This window comes from Phoca vitulina, unplaced genomic scaffold, assembly GCF_004348235.1.
Source record: "Phoca vitulina isolate PV1807 unplaced genomic scaffold, GSC_HSeal_1.0 scaffold2, whole genome shotgun sequence".
NCBI classification, from domain to species: Eukaryota; Metazoa; Chordata; class Mammalia; order Carnivora; family Phocidae; genus Phoca; species Phoca vitulina.
In genome coordinates this window covers 81,836,318-81,859,633 of record NW_022589705.1, presented here as the reverse complement: position 1 = coordinate 81,859,633, position 23,316 = coordinate 81,836,318, and the positions used below count along the sequence as shown (strand labels likewise).

Sequence of the window (23,316 nt, the reverse complement as noted above, 5' to 3'; positions counted from 1 at the left end):
AGAGAGGGACTGATTCAAGTGAAACATATAGGAGGAGGGAACAGAATGACTCTGACTGTGGTTTGAAATTTCCTTTATTTGGCCTGTCCGGTCCTGCTATCCTCCAGCTTCCACCCTAAGACCCCTGTCCCAGGAATACAGGCCCCAAAGGAGTGGCCAGGGCTGAAAGCTCAGGCTGCAGTTTCAGGCAGGGATGGTGTCCTGTTTGTGAGAGGCTGGCCCAGCGAAGCTTGCTCACCTCAACCCCTTCTGGCTTTCTCCAGCTAAGAGACACCCACCCTATAAGAAGCAGAGATCCACCTCCCAGGGGTGGGGGACCCAGGCCCTGGGCTGTGTCTAGGTGTGGCTGGTTAGAAGGTAGCCTTGGCTGACAGTAATTACTCACATGTGCACATGCCAGTCCGGTTGGCCAAACCCTTTCCCCTGCATTGTCTCCTTCATCCAGCTCCATAATAAACCTCTGAAGCAGGAATTAGGCCCCTGAGATGCAGTGGCTCAAATCTAGGCTCTGTTACTCACTGGCTGTGTAGCCCTGAGGCAGTCACGTCACCTCTCAGGACCTTGCTAAGCTCACCTGTTCAATGGGGACAACAGATGTCCGTGGCGGCAATTTTACTCTGAGGCTTAAATGAAATCATGGATCCAAAGAGCGCCATCATGCCTGGCACTGGGGAGCAAATGTACCGGCCCCTCCTTTAAATTCCCTTGAACTCCTCTCTTGAATTTTACAGAAGAGGAAAATGAGGTTCACTGAGCTATCAAATTATAATCATCCAAGTGTTTAGAAAAAATGATCGTACCATAGCGAGCACGTGTCAAAGTTGTATTTCACTCATTCATAAGGAAACTGTCGGATGACAGAGCTGGTTCAGGGGACTCATTGAGGATGGTCCATGAAGCACAGAGAATGCTGGAACAAGATTGCTAGTCAGATTCCAACCTGGCAAATACCCTACAGGGCATGACTTACAACCTTTGGGATGATCTCTACTGGTCAGAAATCATTTGTATTGCTGCTATTAGATAAAAATCATTTGTATCTTACCTGTTTTCTACAACTTAGTGTCTTTTTTAAAAGATTTTATTTATTTGACAGAGAGAGAGAGCACAAGCAGGGGGAGCAGCAGGCAGAGGGAGAGAAGCAGGCTCCCCGCCGAGCAGGGAACCTGGTGCAGGGCTGGATCCCAGGACCCTGGGACCATGACCTGAGCTGAAGGCAGATGCTGAGCCAACTGAGCCACCCAGGCACCCCTACAACTTAGTCTTATTTCTCATACTTATAAAATGTCTGGGCCCCCAGTACGTAGGGGGTCACATGACCCTTGGGGGCTTCTTGGATGATGCCCCAGGAGAATGATGAAAGTATACACAGTCTCCTCATTGCTTCACTTCCAAGTTTTGCACATTTTTCCTGACAAAGTCAAGTGTTCATAGGATGGGAAAGGGAAGGATTGGGCTTCCAAACTGTCAGAATCGCTTCTCAGTAAGAATTCCAGATCTTTTTCCTCTAAAAAGCTAGTCTTGCTACTACGTTAGGATGATGGAGAGAAAGTGAAGGTCCAGGAAAGGGGTGTGACTGGTCCAAGGTCACACAGCTCTACCTGGGGGCGTGGCAGAGGCCAGACCTGTTCCCTGACTCTCATCCCCTGGGCCCCTGGGCTGCTTCCTGGGCCTGCCCCAGCTCTGGGTTCCAGGTGTGAGTTCTCCGCTATAGGCAGGAATCGCTCTGCATCCTGGTGGGGCCTCAGGGGGAGACTCAACTTTAGCTGGAGCTGGATTGCTATCATAGAGTCCTGTGGGGATTCACCGTGCTTTGGGGTTATCAGTGCTCAGGCAAGTGAGAGCTGAGACCCCAGAGCCTCCCATGGCCTCCAGCCCCCCACACGTGTGAATTCTGCAGCGAGACGCCCAGAAAGCTCAGAGCTGGAGGAAACAACAGCGGCGGATGAGAAGCAGCAGATGGGTTGCCATGGTGATCATCTCCTGGAGCTCCAAGTATCTTTCTTTCCGAACAGAGATGGAGATACGGTAGGAAGAACATGGGCACAGGGGAGAAAGTCCAAGGCCTAGCCCTGATCTACCCCATCTGGACAGCGTGGTGCAGGCCGGCTCACCTCTCCTGGGGTCTGAGGGGGACAGAGGATGCATTTGTTAGGTGCCGGCTTCGTGTCAGGCATGGTGTACTGAAGGTTGTCCATTCATGATCTCATTGAACCCTCTTCCCAGGAAGTCTTGGAAGAATGTGCTATTCTTGGCATTTTATAGAGAGGGAAACAGCAGCACAGACAGGTGAAGTAACTTGCACAGGAACACACAGCTTGTTAAGAGCACCTGAGCTAACGCTCCAGGCCCCTTTCTCTTGGAAGACCAGATGCATTCTTTCTAGAAATTTCAGGCCCATTCCAGAGAAGGAAAGACAGGAGGGAGGCAGAACCAGGGTGCAAAGAGGGAATACTCCGGATCAAACACAGTGGTGTTAATCCCCATTTTCCGCCTGGGCACTTGGCCAACACGATACCTGGCACCTCAGGCAGGGAGCACCCCCTTGCTCGGGCAGCCCCCCCCGCAGCGTGACACACCGTAGCCCCGAAGCAAACACTGCAGTGCTCCAGCTCCGGGATGCCATCCGGAGCACCCCCTGGTCTCCAATCCACTCAAGGTCGGCTTCGACCCTGCCCTGTGGGAAACAAGAGTGCTGCCTTCTAAGGGGGGGAAATCGGAGGGGGAGAAGAACCATGAGAGACGATGGACTCTGAAAAACAAACTGAGGGTTCTAGAGGGGAGTGGGGTGGGAGGATGGGTTAGCCTGGTGATGGGTATTGGGGAGGGCATGTTCTGCATGGAGCACTGGGTGTTATGCACAAACAATGAATCATGGAACACTATATCTAAAACTAATGATGTAATGTATGGGGATTAACATAACAATAAAAAAATTAAAAAAAAAAAAAAGAGTGCTGCCTTCTCCCAGAAGCCTCCCTTCACTGAACCAGAGCCTGAGCCTTCTCCTCCTCCTCCTCCCTGCTGTCCTTTCCTTCCTGCCCTGTCTCACCCCCCTCTCCCCAAACTGTGGGCTATCGGGCCATTGATCAGAGCCCAGGCATAGGACAGGAACTCCGGGTGGCTTTGATGAGCCCTAAGAGCTCGACAGAGGCCCCCAGAGCTTTTGGCAGAGCCCGGCGATGTATTTTTAGAATGAGCCCAGCTCAGTCCTGCCTGCCAGGATGCCCTGCCTTCTCTTCCTCCATCCAAGCCGCTGGGCAACCATGTGAATCGCAGGCCAGACAAGCCCAGGGCCCAGCTAGTCTGAGGGCCTCCCCTGCAGGGGCGAAGGTAGGAGTTGGCTTGTGCGTGTACACAAGTGTGGACAGAGGCAGGAGCCGGCCAGGGTACCCAGAGCTGGGGGAGCAGGAGTCCCCTACCAAGCCCCTGGCCCACTGGCCTTGGCCTCCTAGCCCTCCCAGCTTTGTCCACCGGTCCATTCATTCACTCATTCAACAAGTATTTGTTGGCCATTTATTACCCTAGTGCTGGGATGAGAAGGGTGAATGAGACAAAATTCCTAGCCTCAGAGCTGGACCCCTGACCTTCTCCCCTACCTCGGCTCCCCACTCAGTCTTGGCGTGGTTCGCCTGGGCCCACATGGCTCCCCGCTTCTGTCTCTGCCCGTGGCAACTTCTTCCTTGGAGTCCGAGCGGTGCCTCAAAAACAAGTCAGATCATGTCTCTCACGTTGCACGTCCACGCCACCCACCCCCAGAACCTGTGCTTCTCCCCGCCCTGCTGGAGTGACCCGACCTTGCACTGCCCCCCCCCACTCCCTCACCTCCAACGTCACCTTCTCAGGGCGCCCCTCCCCACTCGTCCCATCTAACACTGCAGCTCCCCCCACCCTTCTCCACAGCCTTTCTTGCCAAATAACACGAGATTTTTTATTTGTTTTGCTCATTGCTGCTCTCTCCTCCCTCAACATGAACTCCATAAGGGCAAGGTTTTGTCTGCTTTGTTCCCCGCCCTGAGAGCCCACCTGGCCCACACAGTACAGGCTCATGAAGGAGAGTTGTGGAATGAGGGAATGAATGACTTGTGGGGGCGAAGGTCATAAAAAAAAGCAGTCCCTGCCTCTACTCCTGCCATTTCCTGTCTGCTCCCACCTAGGCAGCCACACTGGTTCTTCTAAAAAACGTACTATGTCCTTCAAGCGTTAGGGCAGGTGTCCCTCGGTGCACTCCCATGCTCCCCGCCCCCCTCGTCCTGTGATTGCCTGGATCCTGATGTTCCTCAGAGACGGTGCCTTCTGCAAGAATGGGGGTATACCTGTCTCACTCAGGAGACAGGATGGTGTGATGGCTGAAGGAATGGACTGCCTAGGTCCAAATCCTGGCTAATCCTGTGGGAATTCAGGCAACTTACTTAAGCTGTCTGGGCCTCTCTTTTCCCGTCTATAAGATGGGGATAATAACATACCTTCCTCAGAGCCCCCCAGGAGAGGATTCAATGAGCTAATACACGTGCACTTGGAGTTGCGTGTGGAACATAGTAAGTGTAATAGGAACGTTAGCTCTTATTGTTCTTCAGTGTCATATCTCCAGGGCCTGGCACAAAACCTGGCCCATATTTAGGACTTAATAAGTACTTGTTGGATGAATGAATGAATGAATGAGTACAGGGATAGAAGGATGAAGAAGTGGCATAAGAACCTAGAGGAGGGCCCCAACCAGCCCAAGGAGAGTCAGGGAGGCTTCCTGTAGGAGGGGAGCTGATTCCTGTCGGATGAGGTGGAGTTAGCTGAGCAGGATGAATGGCAGGAGCAGGAAACAGCAAGTGCAAAGGCCTCTCTCCCCTTGGGAAAGCCTGATGTGTGCAGGGAAAGTCAGTCCATCACTTAGTGATGGACGCTGTAGGCAAAGAGGCCAGGTTTCCCCTGTGCTGGCCATTTTGAGGACATTGGGTGAATGAACTGTACTCTTCCCTAGGACATGCTGCCCATGCGATAGCAAAACATTCCCACATAGGGCAAAACATTCTCCCTGGTCAGATCAGTGGCCCTCTGAGATCAGGGGCAGGCAAGCAAGGAAAGGAGGTGGCCACTTGTTGAGGGACCCCCTGGGATAGGCCTGGATTTAATCTGAAAACCACCTCACGGTGAAGATCTTTACCTCCATCTTGAGATGAGGGGACAGAGGCCCCACATCATCCAGCTGTTCAGAGGTGGAGGCAGAGTTCGCTCTAGGTCGGCCCATTCCACATGGCCTCCCTCATCAGACTGGGGCTCCTGGCAGCCAGGGGCTGTGTCTCCCCCTTCACCTCAGCAACTCTTTAGTGGGTGACATCACCCATTCCTGACCCCCCTCTCAGAGCACAGACTAAGGAACTGAGCAGGGGAACCCCTCAATGGCCGTGGACTAATGGATAGCCAAGTTCAACGTCGGGCAGAACTTACCATATGGACTGGAGGATGAGCATCAAGATCTTCCCTCCAGAGCTCCAGGCAAGGGCAGACCTACCTGGACACCTGAGTGAGAGGTGCCAGAAGTGGGCCTGAAAAGGCTGCAGCTGGAGGTGGGGCTAATCCTGGGAATAGTTGAGAGCATCTTACCCAGTACCACCCACTCCATCCCACCCCCACCTGCCCCTCCCCTCACTTCACACCTCACTTTTCTCATCTGTTGACTGATAGACTCCCCACACTCGGACCCCCCTGCTGGGGTGACCAGTGGGAAGCTCTAAGGAGGAAGGTCAGGAGTTCAGGGTTCAAGTCCCTGCCCTGCCACATGTTAGGAAGATACCACCCTCTCTGAGCTTCACTTCTCTCACCTGTGAAAAATGGCAGTGCTAAACCTCTGCCTTGGAGCATTGATGTGTGGGTTCAGAAGCTGTGATAGCGCGAGGCATCTGTGAGGAGTGGGTCCTGCTGGTGAGGATTATTGACCATCGAGGAAACTGGTTTGGAACGGGTTAAGAGGAGACCCTGCCTCCCAGGCAGGAACGAATCAGGGCTGGCAGGGGAGGAGCCAGGCTGGGAAAGAGATCCAGTCGGGCCAGATGCTGCCCTAGAGGGAACGGGGGAGAAGACCGAGGCGCCCGGCAGGGCTGGGGGGCCATGGGACAGGAGCGTGGGGCAGGGTCCCCGGTGTCGGCACCGGGATAGCTGCAAGTCAGAGGGTGCAGGACCAGCTGAGAGGGGTGGGGGGGGAGGGGCCGAGCTGCCTGAGTGGGGGACAGCGGCGGGGTGGGAGAGGACTAGGACCCAGAGCACTCCCAGCCCCCCAGGCAGGGGGCACCGGCTGCACCCAGGCCTTGACCCCAGCCGACCCTGAGAGCGCACATGGACCGCCGAGTCTAATTTTAGCTCCAGCCGCAGGGCCCACAGCCCGGGAGTGCCCGCCAGTGGGCACAGGGGCAGCCAGGGCTACTCAGGGGCTGCTCAGGCAAGGGGAGGATTGGGGAGGCCAGCCCCCCTTCTTTCCAGCCACACACCCTGGCCAAGCCACCTCCTGTGAGAGCCCTGACGGGTCCCCCATGGCCTGGCAGACTGCCTGCCTCCCTGCTGAGGCCAAGGTCAGGGGGTGCAGCCAGGAGGGCAGAAGGACGTGGCCTTGCAGTGTGGTCAGGGGATTGCATCAGCCTGAGCAGTGCCCAGGGGCAGGGGGCCCTGCTGGCGGGGTCGGGGAGGGGGGGAGTGTCAAAGCCTGGCTTGGTTGTCCAAAAGCCAAGGAAGTAGATTCCTGACTTCAAGAAGGCAAGGCCACGAAGCCGGGTCCTACCTGGCCTCCTGGTGCCTGGCTGGTGACTTGCGGTTTGACCTCACACAGGCAGCCTGTTCTCAATGGGCCTCAGTCTTCCCATCCGTACGATGAAGGCGCTGAACTAGAAGGCAGATCCCAGCTCCAGCGACTCGCCCTCAAGCCCCTGCTCCTCCTGCTTCCCCCAGCCCTGGCTGCGGGTGGCCACATGCAGTCGTGGAGAAGAAAGTCCCTCTGGCTGGCACTGTCGGCCTCTTGGCTCCTCGTCCTTCTGAGAGTCTTCCCCCTACTCCGCCTGGTAGTGCCTGCCAGACCTTGGGTAGGGGCCCCCCAAGGCTGGCCCCGCTGGCTGGATGCAGAGCTCCTGCAGAGTTTCTCCCAGCCTGGGGAGCTCCCAGAAGATGACCCTCAACGTCCTCAAGCCCCCCGTGGTGGCAGCTGCGACTGGGGAGCTTGCTTTGATGTCTCCAAGTGCAGGGGTGGTGGTCTCAAGGTGTTCGTGTACCCGGTGGCTGGCCCGATCTCTGACACTCACCGTGGGATCCTGGCTTCCATTGAGAGCTCTCGATCCCGCTCCGTCAGCCCTGATGAGGCCTGCATCCTCCTCCTCCTCAGCCTGGAAGCCCCCGCTGGAGAGTGCAGCCCAGTGCCCCAGCAATGGAATGGGGGAAGGAACCATCTGGTCCTCAGTCTCCACTCAGCCTTCTGCCCCCAGACCTTTCAACTGGGACAGGCGATGGTGGCCAAGGCCAGCCCCACGGTGGACACCTTCCGGCCTGGCTTTGACGTGGCCCTCCCGCTTCTCCCTGAAGCCCACCCATTGCGAGGTGGGGCCCCTGGCCGGCTGGGACAGCACAGCCCCCACCCTGGGGTGCCCCTGCTAGCCCTGGCGGAGGAGAGGGGCGGGTGGCGCACAGCAGTCCCTGACTCCTCTGCCTGCCCCTGGGATGGGCGCTGTGAGCAGGACCATGGACCCGAGCAGTAAGTGGACCTTTACCCCCGGGGGGTGGGGGGGGGCTGAGTGGGAGGGATCTGCAATGGGAGTGAGCCCAGAGGCCAGGGTGGAGGGCAGGATTGAGATGGGACGAGAGAACCAGAGGCCTGGCAAACTCTGGCCTCAGTTGCAGCAAGAGGGAATCAGATTAGACAGAGAGAGACCCCACCAAGATGGTTCTTTGTCACACGGGGTGTCCAAAGGAGGTTTTGGAGTTCTCCCTCGGGGATCTGTAAAAACAAAAATATGACTCACTCCTGCTTACTCTTTTTCTCTTATTCCAATTCCTCCTTTCCTAATATTTTAACGTACACATCTATTGTGCTCACTCTGTGCTAAATTATAAATAATGGTGATAATAAAATAATATTAATTGCTATCATTTGTTTGTGTCCCAGACACTAAGCTCAGAGAGGTTTAGTAACTGGTCTGAGGCCATCCAGACAGAAGGGGCACAGCCAGTGTTGAAATGCAGAGCTGCCTGTTTCCAGAGCCTTCAGCATTAGAGTTCTGAGTTTCAACCAAGAGTGTATGATCAACCCATCAGATACCTCAGGGCCATGGAGATTAAGAACTGGTCACAGATGGAAGCTGCCCCGGTGTCTAATTTGAGGGATTAATCTCTTAAGGAAACAGCAAATATGAATGAGGTCAGACCTACAGAAGAACTTCCCACCCCCACAACTGCCTGGAGACATATAGGGGGGTGTGGTGGCCTATGGGACATGGAGAGTTGTGCAGAAACCCCTCTCTGTGGGCTAGTTGCAGTGACAGGCCTCAGGTGATAAGGCAGTTAACCCCGAAGTACCCTAACCCCTCTGCACCCCCAGGAGGCCCGTGTGTCTGAAGGCTGGTTGGGCAGGCAGGAACTCAAATCCTTTTGAAGGTTGTCCAGGGCCCAGGCAGCAGAGGGTTCCTTCTCCATCTCTGGGGCAGACCTGAGTTGGAACCTGTCACTCTTGGAGTCCTTCCCTTGCTCCTTCCCTCAGGTATCTCCCTGTTCTCTGCTAGAACAACATGGGCTATTCTCAGCAACACCTGCCCCCTAGGAATGCTTCACGTGGCCAAGCTCCCTTTTTGCCTCTGCTTCTCAGGGGCTTCTCTCAGCCAGAGGGCTCTCCTGGGAATGCACTCCCTCAAGGCACAGGGCCTCCAGGGAGCCCCACAGCCAGAGGTAGGAACGCAATTGCCTCATCAGCCCCCAGGCCCTTCTGCCCGGACCCATCCCTAGCAGGCATCCTCAGCAGTGATGGGGATCCCCCCACCCCAGGCCCCTGAAGCTCAGAGCTCAGACAGAGCTTACCTTCAGTGAACAACTTTCTCTTGTTCACCATGGCCCCGCCTGACCTTTCTGATTAGGCTCTTAGCCGTTCTTGCTTATAGGAAGTTCTTCTTTCGGCTGACTTGAGTTACTGCACTGGTGAATCTGAAAGCTATTTCAGTCTGAACTTCTTTGAGAGACTGGAAATTAGGGAGCTGCATACCATAGGTGAACTGTTGACGCACCAAATATTTACCGATTGATCCCAAATTGGCCAGAACTCGTCAAGGCTTTCTTATCTGCGTGGGCCGCCCTGTGGCTGAGTTTATTTCCAAGGTGTGATGCCTGGCAGCCTCTGACTACCCTCTGCAGTTTCACAAAGTCTGTCTTTGGCCTCAGCCCCCCTGCAGGGGACAGGCCTTGTGATCTCTGGAGTAGCGTAAGCCTCAGTTTCCCTGAGGTGTCAGGCAGCTGCCTGAAGCAGCCGGACAGTACAGGGACAGAGGGAGAAAGGGAGGCCACCAGCCCCAGGGCTGCTCCTGGAAGGTGGCCTGAATAAGCAAGTATTGGCCAGAGAAAGAGGCAATTCACAGTCCCTGCCACCATCCCACAGCCACTGTCCCACATTCCCTGGGTTGGCGAGGGTGGGAGAGGGGGAGGGGAGGAAGCGAACACATCCGGGAGAGCTTGCTCCGGGCCACTTTGCACAAGTCACGTGCCTTCAAGTACCCTGCAAGGGAGGCATTGTTATTCCCATTTCAGGGAACAGGAAACTGAGGCTCAAAGCGGTGGAGGGAGCCAGCCAAGGCCCTTCGGTGAGGAGCTCCTTGATTCACCCTGGCCTCCCTCGAGTTTGTGATGGGGCGCCTGCGGAGTTGGGCTTAAACCCGGCACTTCTGGCTCCAGAGCCATTTTTCCATCTTGGGTGAACAGTCTTCTGTTGCTTTGGAATAAGCCTCCACCCATTTAAATTGTTATTTATTTATTCTTATGAATAGGGAATTCATTCACAGGGTACAAAATTCCAAAGGCACAAAAGGGTATACAGTAAAACTCCCTCCCACCCGTGTCTCTGGCCACCCGGTTTTCCTTCCTGGAGCCAAACACCGTTTCTAGTTTCTCTCACGGCTTTTCTGAGGTATTCTGTGTGTGCACAAACAACGCGTATGTATGCTCTCCCTCACTTAGGTTTTTGTTTTTTAACATAAATTCAATGCATGTTTTAAAGTCTCCTTTGCATCTAGGAGGCGCAGTGCCTAGGACCCATGGTACTTTCAGGGACCCAGGAAAACGTTTTCATTCCTTTGAAAATCAGAAGGAAAAACCGTACTTTTAAGTAGAAGAAAATGTTTTAATATATATGTTTTTAAAGATTTTATTTGAGAGAGAGAGAGCATGAGCCGGGGGTGGGGTGGGGCGAGGGAGAAGGAGAAGCAGGCTCCTCGCTGAGCAGGGAGCCCGACAGGGAGCCCAACACCCCAGGACCCTGACACCCCAGGACCCTGAGATCATGACCTGAGCCGAAGGCAGATGCTTAACTGACTGAGCCACCCAGGTGCCCCTAATATATAATACTACTATTTTTATTTATTTTTAAGTAATCTTAAAATATGTACAACCCCGTGATCAAGAGTTGCACGCTCCACCAACTGAGCCAGCCAGGCACCCCAGTGTTTTTGTTTTTATACCAATGCAATCATCAAATGTAATTTATATATATAATATTATGGCAGAGAGACCCCAAAGGCCAAAGTACCTAGGGCACACGGAAGTCACATGTGGCCCTGCCTATAGCCAGGCTGCAAGAGAGCCCAGTGGAACCACATTGACTCCATCCTTGGGCACTGAGGCCCTGAGTCTGTGGCAAACACCTTTTATGGTCACAGAACCCTAAGACTTCATTGGCAGTTACCATGATGTCCCCTCCATAACACACACAGACACACAGACACAAAGGCAGGTGCTCATCCAGCTCTGCTTATTTACCTCTACTGATGGGGATCTCACCATCTCCCAAGGCCACCCCCTGGCTCCTGTCAGCCAGATTCATTACTAGAATTGGTGCCAAAACTGACCTTTCAGACATTTGGCCCCCTGGTCCTGGGTCCCTGCTTTATCACACGCCGGGCATCCGTTCACTGACCAGCTATTACGTGCCCAGTCTCGGCCAGGTGCTCCGCTAGGCCGTGGGGATGCTAAGATGAGGAAGGCAGGGCCCCGGCCCTCAAGTTGCTCGGTCTTGTGGGAGAGGCAGGCAGACCCCTGGTTAGGACGCACACTGTTAAGCAGAGAGATGCTGTGCAAGCTGTCTTGCTCGCTGGCTCCTCCACTTCAGAGCCGTGGGGCCTCTCTAGGCCTCCGTTCCCTCATCTGGAAAGCAGGGGACTAGCAGCACAGACCTCCGGTCTCTGAGGGAGTGCTGTGACAGGGAGGTGAGTTACCGCAGGTAAAGCACTTAGAGCAGTGCTCAGTAAAGCTCGGCGTGGTCATCACTACTGTGTGCACGCACAGGCTGTGGGAGCAGAGAGGAGCGAGCCTTCTCTGGAAAGATCAAGGAGGGCTTCCCAGAGAAGGTGAGGTTTGAGCTTAGACTTTAAGATCGAGTAGGAGGAGGGGCGTCTGGGTGGCTCAGTCGGTTAAGCGTCTCCCTTCAGCCCGGGTCATGATCCCAGGGTCCTGGGATCGAGCCCCACGTCGGGCAAGGAGCCTGCTTCTCCCTCTCCCTCTGCTGCTCCCCCTGCTTGTGTTCTCTCTCCCACTCTCTCTCTCAGATAAAAAATAAAATCTTAAAGCAAAAAAATGTATAAAAAAAAAAAAGATCAAGTAGGAGGAATTCCTTGGGCTATAAGGCAGAGAAGGCAGAGACACAGAGGAGGGAACGGTGGAGGTTAGTGAGGACTGAGGAGTACAGTTTATTCAGAAAGCTCTTTGTCTCTGGGTTCTCGGAAGCCTGGAACTTAGGGCTTCTCAGTCCCTTAGGGCTTTGTTGGGGAGGGGAGGAGGGCTGTAGCTGGCTGGTGCTGCGGCACCAATGAGTTAGAGAATGTTCTGTTGTTTAACGTGTGGCTTCTTCCAGGAGAAGCCTGGTGGCCACCTGAGCAGGAGAGACAGAGGCGGGAGGCAGAGCCCCTGGGAGACCCCTAAGCCGCAGCTCCAGGGTAGTTCAAATAACCCAGGGGCAGGAGTTAGCCTATTTGGTTCTAGTTCCAGCTCTGCCTTAACCCTTTCTGAGACCCTAAGCTAGTCCTTGGGTCTCTCTGAGACTCAGTCTCCCCATCTGTTCAATGGTTCAGACTCAGGCCAGACAGGCTGTAGCTGAGGAGGGTCCTGGGACCTCTGAGCTCTATTCATCAGTCCCACTCTGAGCAGGCCTGTGAAGCCAGGAGTCCTGCCCCCTCCACGCCCTCCCTGCACCTCCCAGCAGCTAGGTCATGGGCACCGCTTCCCTGGGTGGGCAGTCCCAGGGAGGCGGCTCCGAGGAGGCTGCGACTCAAGCCCCTCCCCCCACAAACAAACACAGCCCGAGTGTGGCCCTGGGGTTGGGAGGAACAGAGGAGGCCTGTCCTCTGGGCGAGGGGGCCTCTGGGCAGCAGCTTCCTGTGCGGTTCCAGGCTGGGGGCCCAGCCCACCTCCTGACAGAGGAGCCTTTCATGGGCCTGGGCTCTTGGGATGGGGGGAAGGCAGGGCATGGAGGCCACTCAGGTGAGGGCTGCCCGAGAATCTGCGTGTGGCAGAGCAGTGGGAGTGTGCCTTGGTTTCAGACCAGGCCTTGGAAACCGCTGGTCCTGCCACCTCCCATTTTGCAAATGAGGAAACTGAGGTCCAGAGAAGGGGGGAGATGCCTGAGCCCACCAAGGGCAGAGGCAGAACTAGAACCCAGGGCTCCTGCCTCCCAGCCCACCATGGGTGAGGGGCAGGTGTGAAGCTTGTTTGTGTCAGTGTTCCGTGTGTGGTTGTACGTGTGCGTGAGTGTTCGTTAACATATGAAGCACAGATGATGGATTTACACATTGTGAATTTGGGAGTATTGGTGTGGGGAGTTGGGGGGACGTCAAGGGAGCCAGGTGGGGCGAGGGGCGGCTATCTCAGACCTCATATGTGTGGGACCCCTCCTGTACTTCCTTAGGACCCACCCTGGGGCAACACTACCCAATGCCACCTTCTGCCTCATCCCGGGCCACCGTCCTGATGCCTTGCACTTCCTCCAAGCCCTGCAGGTACAACCCCAACCTAGGCATCCCCTGGCCCTGTCCCCCCACACTCCTGAGCTGGCGGGCTCTCTGGGCCCAGGCCGATGGGAAGGGACAGTGAGCTGCCCGCACCCACGCTCACCACACCCTCTGTAGAACAACCCACTGCCCAAAAAACCACCTTTCTCTCCTCTTTCCCCCTTGCCCCCAACGGAAGCAGCTGCTAATTTGGAACTGGGGGAGGGGAAGTGTGTGTAGGATAAGACTGGGCTCCCCAGTGCCTCCCCTTTCCCTCCAGGCTGGCTGCATCCCTGTGCTTCTCAGCCCTCGGTGGGAGCTGCCCTTCTCCGAGGTCATCGATTGGACCAAGGCGGCCATCGTAGCTGACGAGAGGCTCCCATTTCAGGTAGCTCAGGGTGCTGCCCACAGGGTGGGACTGGACCCAGGACATGGGAGGAGCCCGGGATCTCAGCCCCCAGGCTGATCTCAGTCCTCATTCCTATTCCCCATATGTGTATATTCATGATTTTGCTCCAAGCCCCAAGCCTCTGGGGCTCCCATAGGATCATAGAGAGGCAGAGACTCCTGAGGGTTCTGAGAGCAAGTCCTGAGCCTTTTCCAGCCTCAGTTTCCCCATCTCTACAATGGGATAAGTTAGACCGGATGATCTCCATGGGCCCAGCCCATGACTCGACCAATTTAAGGGAAAGCCACAAAAAATCTAAAATCTGAGTGCCTCCATGGAGGCTGGGGTAGGCAAGCAAAATGCAGTGATTTTTCCAGCTGATGAAACTGATTTTGCCTGACTATGAAAACCCTGCATAAGCCTTGAATCCCCTGAGAAGTGAGAATGGTATGGTAGTTAATAATAATAGCTACAAGCCACTGAGCCTCTACCATATGCTAAGCACTTAATGTATATTATCTAATGTATTTATTTATTTTTAAGATCTTTTTATTTATTTGAGAGAGAGAGAGAGAGAGTGTGCACAAGCAGGGGGAGGGGGAGGGGCAGAGGCAGAGGGAGAAGCAGACTCCCAGCTGAGCAGGAAGCCTGAGGCAGGACTCGATCCCAGGACCTCAGGATAATGCCCTTGAGCCAAAGGCAAACCACTTAACCGACTGAGCCCCCCAGGTGCCGCTGTATTAATCTAATTTCATCCCCACAGCCACCCTATGAGGCAGGTACTATTATTATCCCCATTTTACAGATGAGGACACAGACTCAGAGAGGTTGAGTAGTTTGTCCATAGTCACACAGTTACTAAGTGGCATTTAGGCCCAACTCTGTGTGATCCTTGAACTCTTGATTGTTACCTGGGACTTGGCCAAAGGTGGCTGCTCTAACCCACTTGGAAAACCATGCGGAGAAGGCTTCTGGTTCCCAGACCGCCAACCTGGGCGGTCCCACCTCAGAGTCGGTCAGAGCCTGACAAGGCGCCATGCCTTCTCCTTTCCTCCCTCTGTGCCTCAGGTCCTTGCCGCCCTCCAGGAGATGCCCCCCACGCGGGTCCTTGCCCTGCGTCAGCAGACCCAGTTTCTATGGGATGCCTACTTCTCCTCAGTGGAGAAGGTCATCCATACCACTCTGGAGGTGAGGGGGACTTCCATGATGGGGGCCGTGGGGCTTGGCTCCGGCCTCATCCCTGTTCCCTCTCCACACCCCTCTCTCTGGACACCTCTTCTACCCTGCTGTTTGGACTTCCCCCTTGAAGAGGCTTCTGGGATGAATCTGAGACTTGGCCCTGAGCTCTTGGACAAGTTCCTTCTCCAGTCTTGGCCTCAGTTTCCCCATCTGTAGAGGGACAGCTCTGGCCAATAGATCTCAAAGCAAGTGCCAAGATGTCAGCCCGGGTGATGGGCAGCGGCTGCCTGGGGTGCTGTGTTAAAGGGGATTCTGGGCCCGGAAAGAATGTTGCGACTTGTTGGCAACGTCTGCCATGAGTGAGGAAGGAGAGGGAGGCAGCAAACTCACCATCATCAGCCATCTCTGGACACCATCACTGAGTGCCCCCTACTCTGGACTTCTGCACCTGAACCCTTTGGACAGTGATGCAGCTGCTGCCCTCCCAGGAGCCTGAAGGGGGGCTGCGGGGGGGGGGGGTGCTAGGCCAGGTCCGCACTTCCCCAGACCCTGCCCCCGACCACACCGTCCACTCCCTCAGCACAGCCCTCTCTCATTTCACAGATTATTCAGGACCGGATCTTTGGAGCATCTGCTCACCCCTCGCTACTGTGGAACAGCCCCCCAGGCGCCCTCCTGGCCCTGCCCACTTTTTCCACAAGCCCCTTGGACTTCCCCTTCTACCACCTACAACGGGGTATGCCCTGGGGATGGGGCAACTTGAAGTCCCCTCACCAGCTCTTCCCAAGTCTGTCCCAGCCTCAACCATAGAGCCCTGCCAAGCCCTTCCCTGATTCTCCCACATCTCTCCTGGCTCCTGGAGGGCCCGGCTCAGGTCACTCTTCAGGAGGTTCTGTCTCCTCCCACCCTAACAGCCTGTGTCTCGTTCCCCTCAGGCTCTCGGCCTGTGGGCAGGTTCAGCGCCCTGATCTGGGTGGGGGCCCCAGGCCAGCCCCCCCTGAAGCTCATCCAGGCGGTGGCAGCCTCCAAGCACTGTGCCCAGGTCTGTTCCCCTTGCCAGCTGGGGTCCTGGGATCCAGGGTGGGGGCAAGGGAAAGGGCAGGGCTCTTGAAGACGTCTAGACCCCAAGCGTAACCACACATTCCAGGGGGGAGGCACGGGAGGGGTTTCCAAGTGCCACCAGTGCCCTCCTCTTTAAGTCCCAACATTCTTGTTCCTTTCCTCCCCAACCCCTCCCTCCCTCATGGAAACTGATGAAATCATGTAAAAAGCAGGTACCCCTTGGGGGGGGCTGGAGAGGTAAACAGACGTGCGTTCACGCGTGTGCTCACCCATCCGTCATTTTCTCAGTGCGAGGCCGTGGGCTTGATGCTGATGGAGAGAAAAAGCAGGAAAGGATTCAGCCCCGGATTCCCATTCAGTTAGCATTTCCTGGCACACGCTGTCAAATCTCACTTCCAGAGAAGCCACGTAGACTCTTGAGAGAACTCACAGGGGAGGGAAGCTCAGCCGGGGACAGACAGAGCAGCTCCACAGATGGGACATCTGAGCAGAAGGAGCGGAAGAGAATGAAAGCCTTTGAGAGAAGATGGGCATGGGGCGAGGGGCCAGGGCCCAGGCGAGGGGCTACCACCACTGACTCCCTCCAGTTCTAATGGTATAGGTAGCTTCCTTCGCGACACCGGAATTCCCGCCTTCCTGAAGCCCAGAGGCAAAAACAGGGCAGCGAGGAAAGGACCCTGGCTCCAACTAAACTCTCCCAAACTCACAAATACAGTTGCTCTCCCAGACTTCAGGAACACCCCTTTTCCTCCTAGATCTTGGTTCTCTGGAGCAGTGAGAAGCCACCCCCACCCAGGTGGCCCAAGACGACAGTGCCCTTGACAGTCCTGGAGGGGCAGAGGAAGGTGAGGAGTGGGGGGGGGGTGGGGCTCACGGGAGGGAGGGCTCCAGCCCCTGCATGCAGGGAACCCAGGAGGGCACACACAGGGTGCTTTGCTGGAGCCTGAGCCTGAGCCAGATCTGGATTTCCAGTCAGGCCTGAAGCTGGTCAGGAAGTCCCTCCTCCCCCGTCACTCAAGGATCTCCCCGGGGGGACTGCTTGCACCGTGTGGGTGTGGCAGAGCTTCCTGGAGTGGATGGTGGGCTGTCTGACGTGGGTCTCAGCTGCGGGCCCCACAGAGATGATCCTCTTCCATCCCTGGCCCTTGTGGATTGTGCTTCCAGAGAACTGGGGTTTTGTGTGATGAGGGAAGGCAGAGGGCGTATGTGGGCTGCCTTGGATGAGCCAGAGGAAAAACGTGGGATCTTGAGGAAATGAGAACAGATTGCAGCACATGGAGCCGGAGGAGGGTGGCTTCTGAGAAGCCGGGATGGTGGGAGCCACCTGCGTGCTGTGTGGCTCTGGGCAAGTCCCTTCATCTCTCTGGAGCTGTTTCTTTCAAAGGATGTCTGACAGCCCCTCCCAGGGTTGAGGTGAGCGTGTAATGTGACAAGAGGAATCCAGAGGCATCGAGACTAGAAGGACCCCTAGATACCCTCTGCCCGTTTTACCAAAGGGGAAATGGAAGTGCGGAGAGTCACAGTGAGCTCCGGGTCCCAGTTCCAGGCAGCCTGGCTGGTGTCATCGGCCTGCCTTCTATACCCGTGCGCGGGGGCTCCCGCTTCGAGGCTACTTAGTCACTGTGGGAGCCTGGGGAGGGTTCCCACGGCTGAGTTGGCCTCACCTCCCTCCCACTACAGGTCAGTGACCGCTTCTTCCCGCACAGAGCCATCAGCACTGATGCCGTCCTCAGCCTCGACGCCCAGAGCAGTCTTACCACAAGTGAGGTGAGGACGGGGCCCAAGATGAGCCCGGGGTGGGTGGGGGGGGGCAGAGCCAGAGGGGCCGGGGGCAGCCCCTCAGATTCCCAGAGCAGAGAGGAGCAGAGGACCAGCGCGGAGGTGCAGCCCCTGCTTTCGAAACCACCCCTGCGAGCCAATCAGCCTCCTCCTTAGCAATCTGGTAGAACCTTCCAGCAGACTCCTGAAAACAGTTTTCGGCTCCCAGCTGAAAAAGCATTGTTTCTACCTCCCAGGTGGGACCCTACCCCCACCCCAGCACTCCTGGAAACTTTCACGCGCCCATCTCCTCTCCCCGGAGTCCCCGCGGCCAGGCAAGCCTTGCCTCCGTATCTCTGGATGTCCCCAGCTGGTCGGGACGTCCCTCCTCATACCTCACTTAAATATCTCCCCAGGTGGACTTCGCTTTTGTGGTGTGGCAGAACTTCCCTGAGCGGATGGTGGGCTTCCTGACATGGAGCCACTTCTGGGACGAGGCCCGGGGTGGCTGGGGTTACACTGCCGAGAGGGCCAACGAGTTTTCCATGGTTCTCACATCAGCTGCCTTGTACCACAGGTACAGAGGGCCGGCCTGGCACTGGGAGCAGAGGGTCAGAGACTCCTCCTTTGAACCATGAGCAGGGTGGTGTGGGAGCGAACACAGCAGTCAACCTAGAACCCCCAGAGATCCAGGTTCCAGGCCCGGATCTGCCACATCCCAGTTGTGTGATGGGCAAGTCTTTTCTTGTGAGGCTCAGTTTCCTTATCTGGAGAACGTTTTCACCTCCCAGGGCTGACATGATAATCAGATGAGAAAACCACACAGACGGTCAACAAATGGTAGCTAGTGTTATTTTAAATAGAGTTAGGTAGAGGGTAGGGATTTGGATTTGGTGATGGTGGAGACAAGAGAATGGCCCTAAAGCTTTATAAATGTGTGTGTGATGGGCTGGGGACTGTCCCAGGCCTTTCAGAAGTCGATGGAAGCACTCATCTTTGGGGTAGGGACTGAATTTTGGAAGGCCCCTTTAGAGGGGTTCCTTAGACATACTTAAACCAAATATGTGTAACGTGGAACCTCTAGTAGGTTTACCCAGGAGCTCTGCGGGGGATTCTCAGCAGAGTGAAGAATGCCCCTAAGGTCTGCAGGGTGCACCTAGGTTGTTCTATAGGAGGGCTGCGTGAAACAAGGCTCACCTGGAGCATCATTGTCTGGTTAATCCACAGCCTTCCTGAAGCCGGTCTTTGGGGCTGCCATGTTTTGTTTTGTTTTGTTTTGTTTTTTAAAGATTTTATTTATTTATTTGACAGAGAGAGCGAGAGAGCACAAGCAGGGGGAGGAGTAGAAGGAGAGGGAGAAGCAGGCTCCCCGCTGAGCAAGGAGCCCGATGCGGGGCTCGATCCCAGGACCCTGGGATCATGCACTGAGCCGAAGGCAGACGCTTAACCATCTGAGCCACCCAGGCGCCCCTGGGGCTGCCATGTTTAATGGCCTTGGAGCCAGCTGATCCCCCACCTCATTCTGGCTGAGGTCAGACCTCAGAGCCCAGGGGTGGGGCCCCCAGGGAGCTGTAAGGGAGGGGGCAGGGAGGACACCGTTTGTTGCAGATGACCCACAGAGCACCGAACAGTAGAGAGAGGTTTGTATGTCTGGTGTGAGCTCTCTGAGGCGGCCTGGGCTGAGAGGGGGAGCAGGGGTTTCTAAAGAGGCGTGGGGATTGAAGTCAAAGGGAGAGTGAGGTCAGGAGGGAGGAGAATGGGGCCTGGCAGGGAGGGGTGGTGGGTGAATTGGGCTGCTGTCATCCCACCTTGCCCAGGTATTACCACACCCTCTTCACCCACGCCCTGCCCAAGGCTCTGAGAGCCCTGGCGGATGAAGCACCCACCTGTGTGGACATCCTCATGAACTTCCTAGTAGCAGCAGTCACCAAGCTGCCCCCTCTCAAGGTGCCCTACGGGAAGCAGCATCTGGAGGCCAGACCTCCACTGGTGAGGATCCAGGGAGGCAGGTCGGCACTGGGAGGGCGCTGCTGGGGAAGGGATTCCCTCTGTCTAACCCCAATCCTGTTTTGTTGCAGGGTTCGGGGGCATGGGGGTGGGTTCAGAAGGACAGAGCCCTCCAACGCGTTTCTCCTCCCCCTTAGGCGCCTGGGGGCCCCGAGTCGCAGCTGCCAGCCCAGAACTGCATCAGTCGGATGGCGGCGGAGTTTGGCTACATGCCCCTGGTCTCCTCTCGCCTCCGTCTGGACCCAGTACTCTTCAAGGACCCCGTGTCCGTGCTGCGCAAGAAGTATCGCAGCCTGGAGAAGCCCTAGGAAGGACCAACAGAGCCCCAGCCCTGCTCCCAGGGGGCACTGCACCTGCGGGGGAGGAGGGGGGGGGGTCATCCCCCTCCCTTGGGACATCTGGAGAGCCAATCAAGGCTGACAGCCAACATGTCAGATCCCTATTAGCCAACCAGCCCAACGCCCCGGAACTGCGGGGCCTCGCCCCACCCTCCAGTCCCATGGCTAGTGGCGGGTCACAGGTGCCAGGCACTTGCTCTGCGACTGTGCCCTCACCCATCGCTGATCCTTTGCCTGGAATGCCTTTCTCGGCTTCTCTGCGGGAGCTGAGTTCCACCTGTCTTTCAGATCTCCGCCTCCTCCACGGACTTGCCTGACCCCCATCCCTGACCCAGGTCCTCTGCGCTTTCACAGCTGGGTGTTTCCCACACTGTTCATGCTGCTTTGCGAGGTACAGGGTCAGGCCCCAGGACCAGCCAGGAAGCCCTGGGAGGGCAGGGCCATGTCCTCTTCTCTCTGGCCTGGCAGGTGCTTCACAAGTATTTGACAGAAGACATCAACTGCGTGCCTGGCCCTGTGCGGTAGTCGGGATTGTGGACAGTGTGCCAAGTGAGACAAAACTCCGTCCCCCACCTCCGGTTCCTAGTCCGGCGGTAAGGCAGCTACCCGCAGACGCCTGGGTTGCCAGGCGCGATCTTCGCACAAAGAGGGGTTGAGAAGCCAGTTTCGGGGCTTCCTGCCCGATCTGGCAGAGGAGGGGCCGGGGGAGAAAGAGGATGAGAACGCTGGGGGTCCGTGCCGGCCCAGCTCAGCGCTCTGCATTACCAGCCACGACCACTAGAGGTCAGCGCCGCACTGTGCTCCCTCTTCCCGGAAAGGGAATGGCGTTCTAAGCGACCCCTTCGGTCAACGGGTGACCGGGCAAGGGGATGTGGAGTGCTGGTGGGCTGCAGCCCGAGGTCTAAAAACTGGGGGGAAGAATTTGAAAGAACAGCCCCACTCCTTTGGCCCACATACTCAGGACTAAGAAGCCATTTCTAGATGGGCTGGGTGGGAGATGGGGCTGTCGGGAGCACCCTGGCCATGGCAGTGGAGTGGGGGAAGGGCTGCTGGGTTCTCCAGGGTTCATCCACCTGTAACTGGAATTATCACTTCCGAAATAAAGTGCGTGTCCTTGCCCCCTCATGCTCGGGCTATAAATACCCCTACAGCAGCTGCGCAGGGGGAATGGGGTGACCCTAGAGAGGTGTGGGTGATGGGTCCAGCTCAGGTCCAGGGTGTCAGGTGTTTTCCTGCTTTGATGGCCTTGCCACTTTGGAAACTCTCGTGACTAGCTCACCCTGGCCGGCCAGAACATGCTGTCCCCCAGGCCTTCTCCAAGGCCTCCCGCCCCATCCTCCAGCTTGACCTCTGGCCCCTGGATGACTCAGGTCCTCCCTGGAACCAGTCACAGCTGGGGTGCAGAGAGGGCTCTCCCTTGGAAGGCATGGGGCTGCTAGATTATTGAGGTGGAGGGGGGCCTGGGAATTTAAAAGGAGGGAAGGCATTCTGGCCCAGGATCAAGAACAGTTGAAGGTGGGTGAGGAAGCACACAGCTGTGGCCCAGGCAGCCTTCCCAGGGTAGGGAGGGTTCTAAGTGCCAGGCCCAGCCAAGAGAAAGAGGCACTCTTCCCCTTCACTTCGGCACCCAGACACTGAACTGTCTTGGCATGGCCTTACCAATGGAGGGCACTGCCAGGCCCAAGGGCTCACACTGTACCAACATGCAGCCCAGAAGGTTTTCAGCTCCTGCTGTAGAGGGAGGCCTGGGTGACTGAGGCAGAAACCCCAGACCTGCTTCACAGTGGCTGTGTGACTTCATAGACTCAACCTCTCTGAGCTTTGGTTTTCTCATCTGTGAAAGCAGAGTCTCTTGAGAGGGGTGTAAGGACTTGGATCCAGGATCCTGGGGCCTGGAGGGGAGAAGGGGTTTGATTCCCCAGAGAGTGAAGTGGAGTAGAACACAGCCACCAGCAGTCCCCCGCCTCAGACTTCCAGGCCACGTGACTTCCGGCAGATTTTGAGGGGCTGAAGAACCCACTGACCTAGATCACAGGTAAGCCTGGATGACAATGCTTGAACCGCATCAAGAGCTTATTCCATAGATGGGAAGAAAGTAGTTCACAGGGGAAGGCGAGTGACCAACCCTTCCTCAGAGTCCTGCCACGAAATCAGGGCAGAGTCAAGACAAAGTCAGTGCTGCCCCTGGGGGGGCTAGGAAGCCCACCTGGCTCTTCGGCAAGGTGGCCTCAGGGGGCATCTTTCCAGCATGATGATCAAAGTACGCATTCTTGAAGCAACACTAGGTGCTTAACAAACTTTGGCTCCAGTCCTCACAACAACCCTGTGAGGTAGGTTCATTCTTAGTCTCTTCTTCTCTGATGAGACCTAAGGGCCACCTAATGAGTGGGGGCACTGCCTTCTCTGTGAGACCAGGGATAAGTGTCCCCTCTGCATCCTGTAAACACAAGCTGCCCCTAATTCGGGAATCTACATACACCTCAGGAAGCCAACGTCTCCCATCGTTGTACAACCAACCCCTCTTTGTCCTCCATCCTCAAGTTCTGAGCAGGCCAGGCCACACGAGCCACAGCGCTGGCCCAATCACATCGGATGGCAGGCTCTGAGATCCCTGAGACTCTATCAGGACAAGAGAAGGGGGCAGGGGCTGTGGGGCCATGAGGGCAGGACCCATGCTGAAAGCCCTGCCCCCACCACCACCATCTGGGGCAAGGGAATCAGTGTTGGCACAGGGTTCCTGGGCTGGGGGAATAAGGAAAGAAGAAACCAGCCAGGTCCTGACGCGGTCAGAAGCCTCCTCCCTCCAGGAAAGGGAAACGTGGCTCAGAACTGAAGTGACTAAGGCACGGGCAGGCCTCAGAGGCCTGCTGGTTTCCCACCTCAGAGGGACAGGTCGGAGAGTGCAGGGTCCTCACAACCCCCAACCCCCAAGGCCTCCTTACACCATATTGTTAGAGGCAGAGGGAGAAGGACTTCTTCATAGATTCATAAGGCAAAGGCCAGACTGAAATGAGGAAAAAGGTAGGTGGGAAAGGGGACGTTGGAGCCGGTCTCCCCTCTGTCAGCCCTCACTGTGCCTCCCTGCCTTTCTGGAGGCTGGTGGTAGGAAGGCATTCGCTGAGGATTAGACCCAGACCCAGCCCCGCCAGGCACCAACCCAGAAGCTGGAGGAGCGGGGTCATACTAGCTTTACACTTGCCATGTCTCCATCCTTAAACTGGCTATCTAGTCAGATGGGGGAGGCAGGGGACAGTTCCTTCACCACTCAACACAGAGCAGAGGTCAGGAGAGGGACCCGCTTTATAACACGGCCAGGGAGCCCGAGTCCTGGCTGGGCCTGGCGGACACTCAGCCCCACCAGCGGCAGGTCCGGTCC

At 56.3% G+C, this 23,316-nt stretch overlaps 1 protein-coding gene and 1 long non-coding RNA gene across 2 annotated transcripts; one reads left to right on the top strand and one right to left on the bottom strand.

Annotated features, from left to right (window-relative positions):
* Positions 1 to 3,319: 3,319 nt before the first annotated feature.
* LOC116623583 lies at positions 3,320 to 6,070 on the bottom strand. Its single transcript, XR_004297730.1, has 3 exons — positions 5,817 to 6,070; positions 5,443 to 5,573; positions 3,320 to 3,701 (listed from the first exon to the last, which is right to left on the bottom strand). It is a non-coding gene; the product is annotated as an uncharacterized LOC116623583 (long non-coding RNA).
* EXTL1 (exostosin like glycosyltransferase 1) lies at positions 6,054 to 23,314 on the top strand. Its single transcript, XM_032390807.1, has 11 exons — positions 6,054 to 7,726; positions 13,127 to 13,217; positions 13,489 to 13,596; positions 14,665 to 14,784; positions 15,379 to 15,511; positions 15,711 to 15,817; positions 16,593 to 16,682; positions 17,518 to 17,604; positions 18,012 to 18,172; positions 19,413 to 19,584; positions 19,740 to 23,314. Exons 1-11 carry the CDS (start codon positions 6,954 to 6,956, stop codon positions 19,908 to 19,910), a joined length of 2,013 nt encoding a protein of 670 aa, XP_032246698.1. The 5' UTR covers positions 6,054 to 6,953; the 3' UTR covers positions 19,911 to 23,314.
* Positions 23,315 to 23,316: the final 2 nt, after the last annotated feature.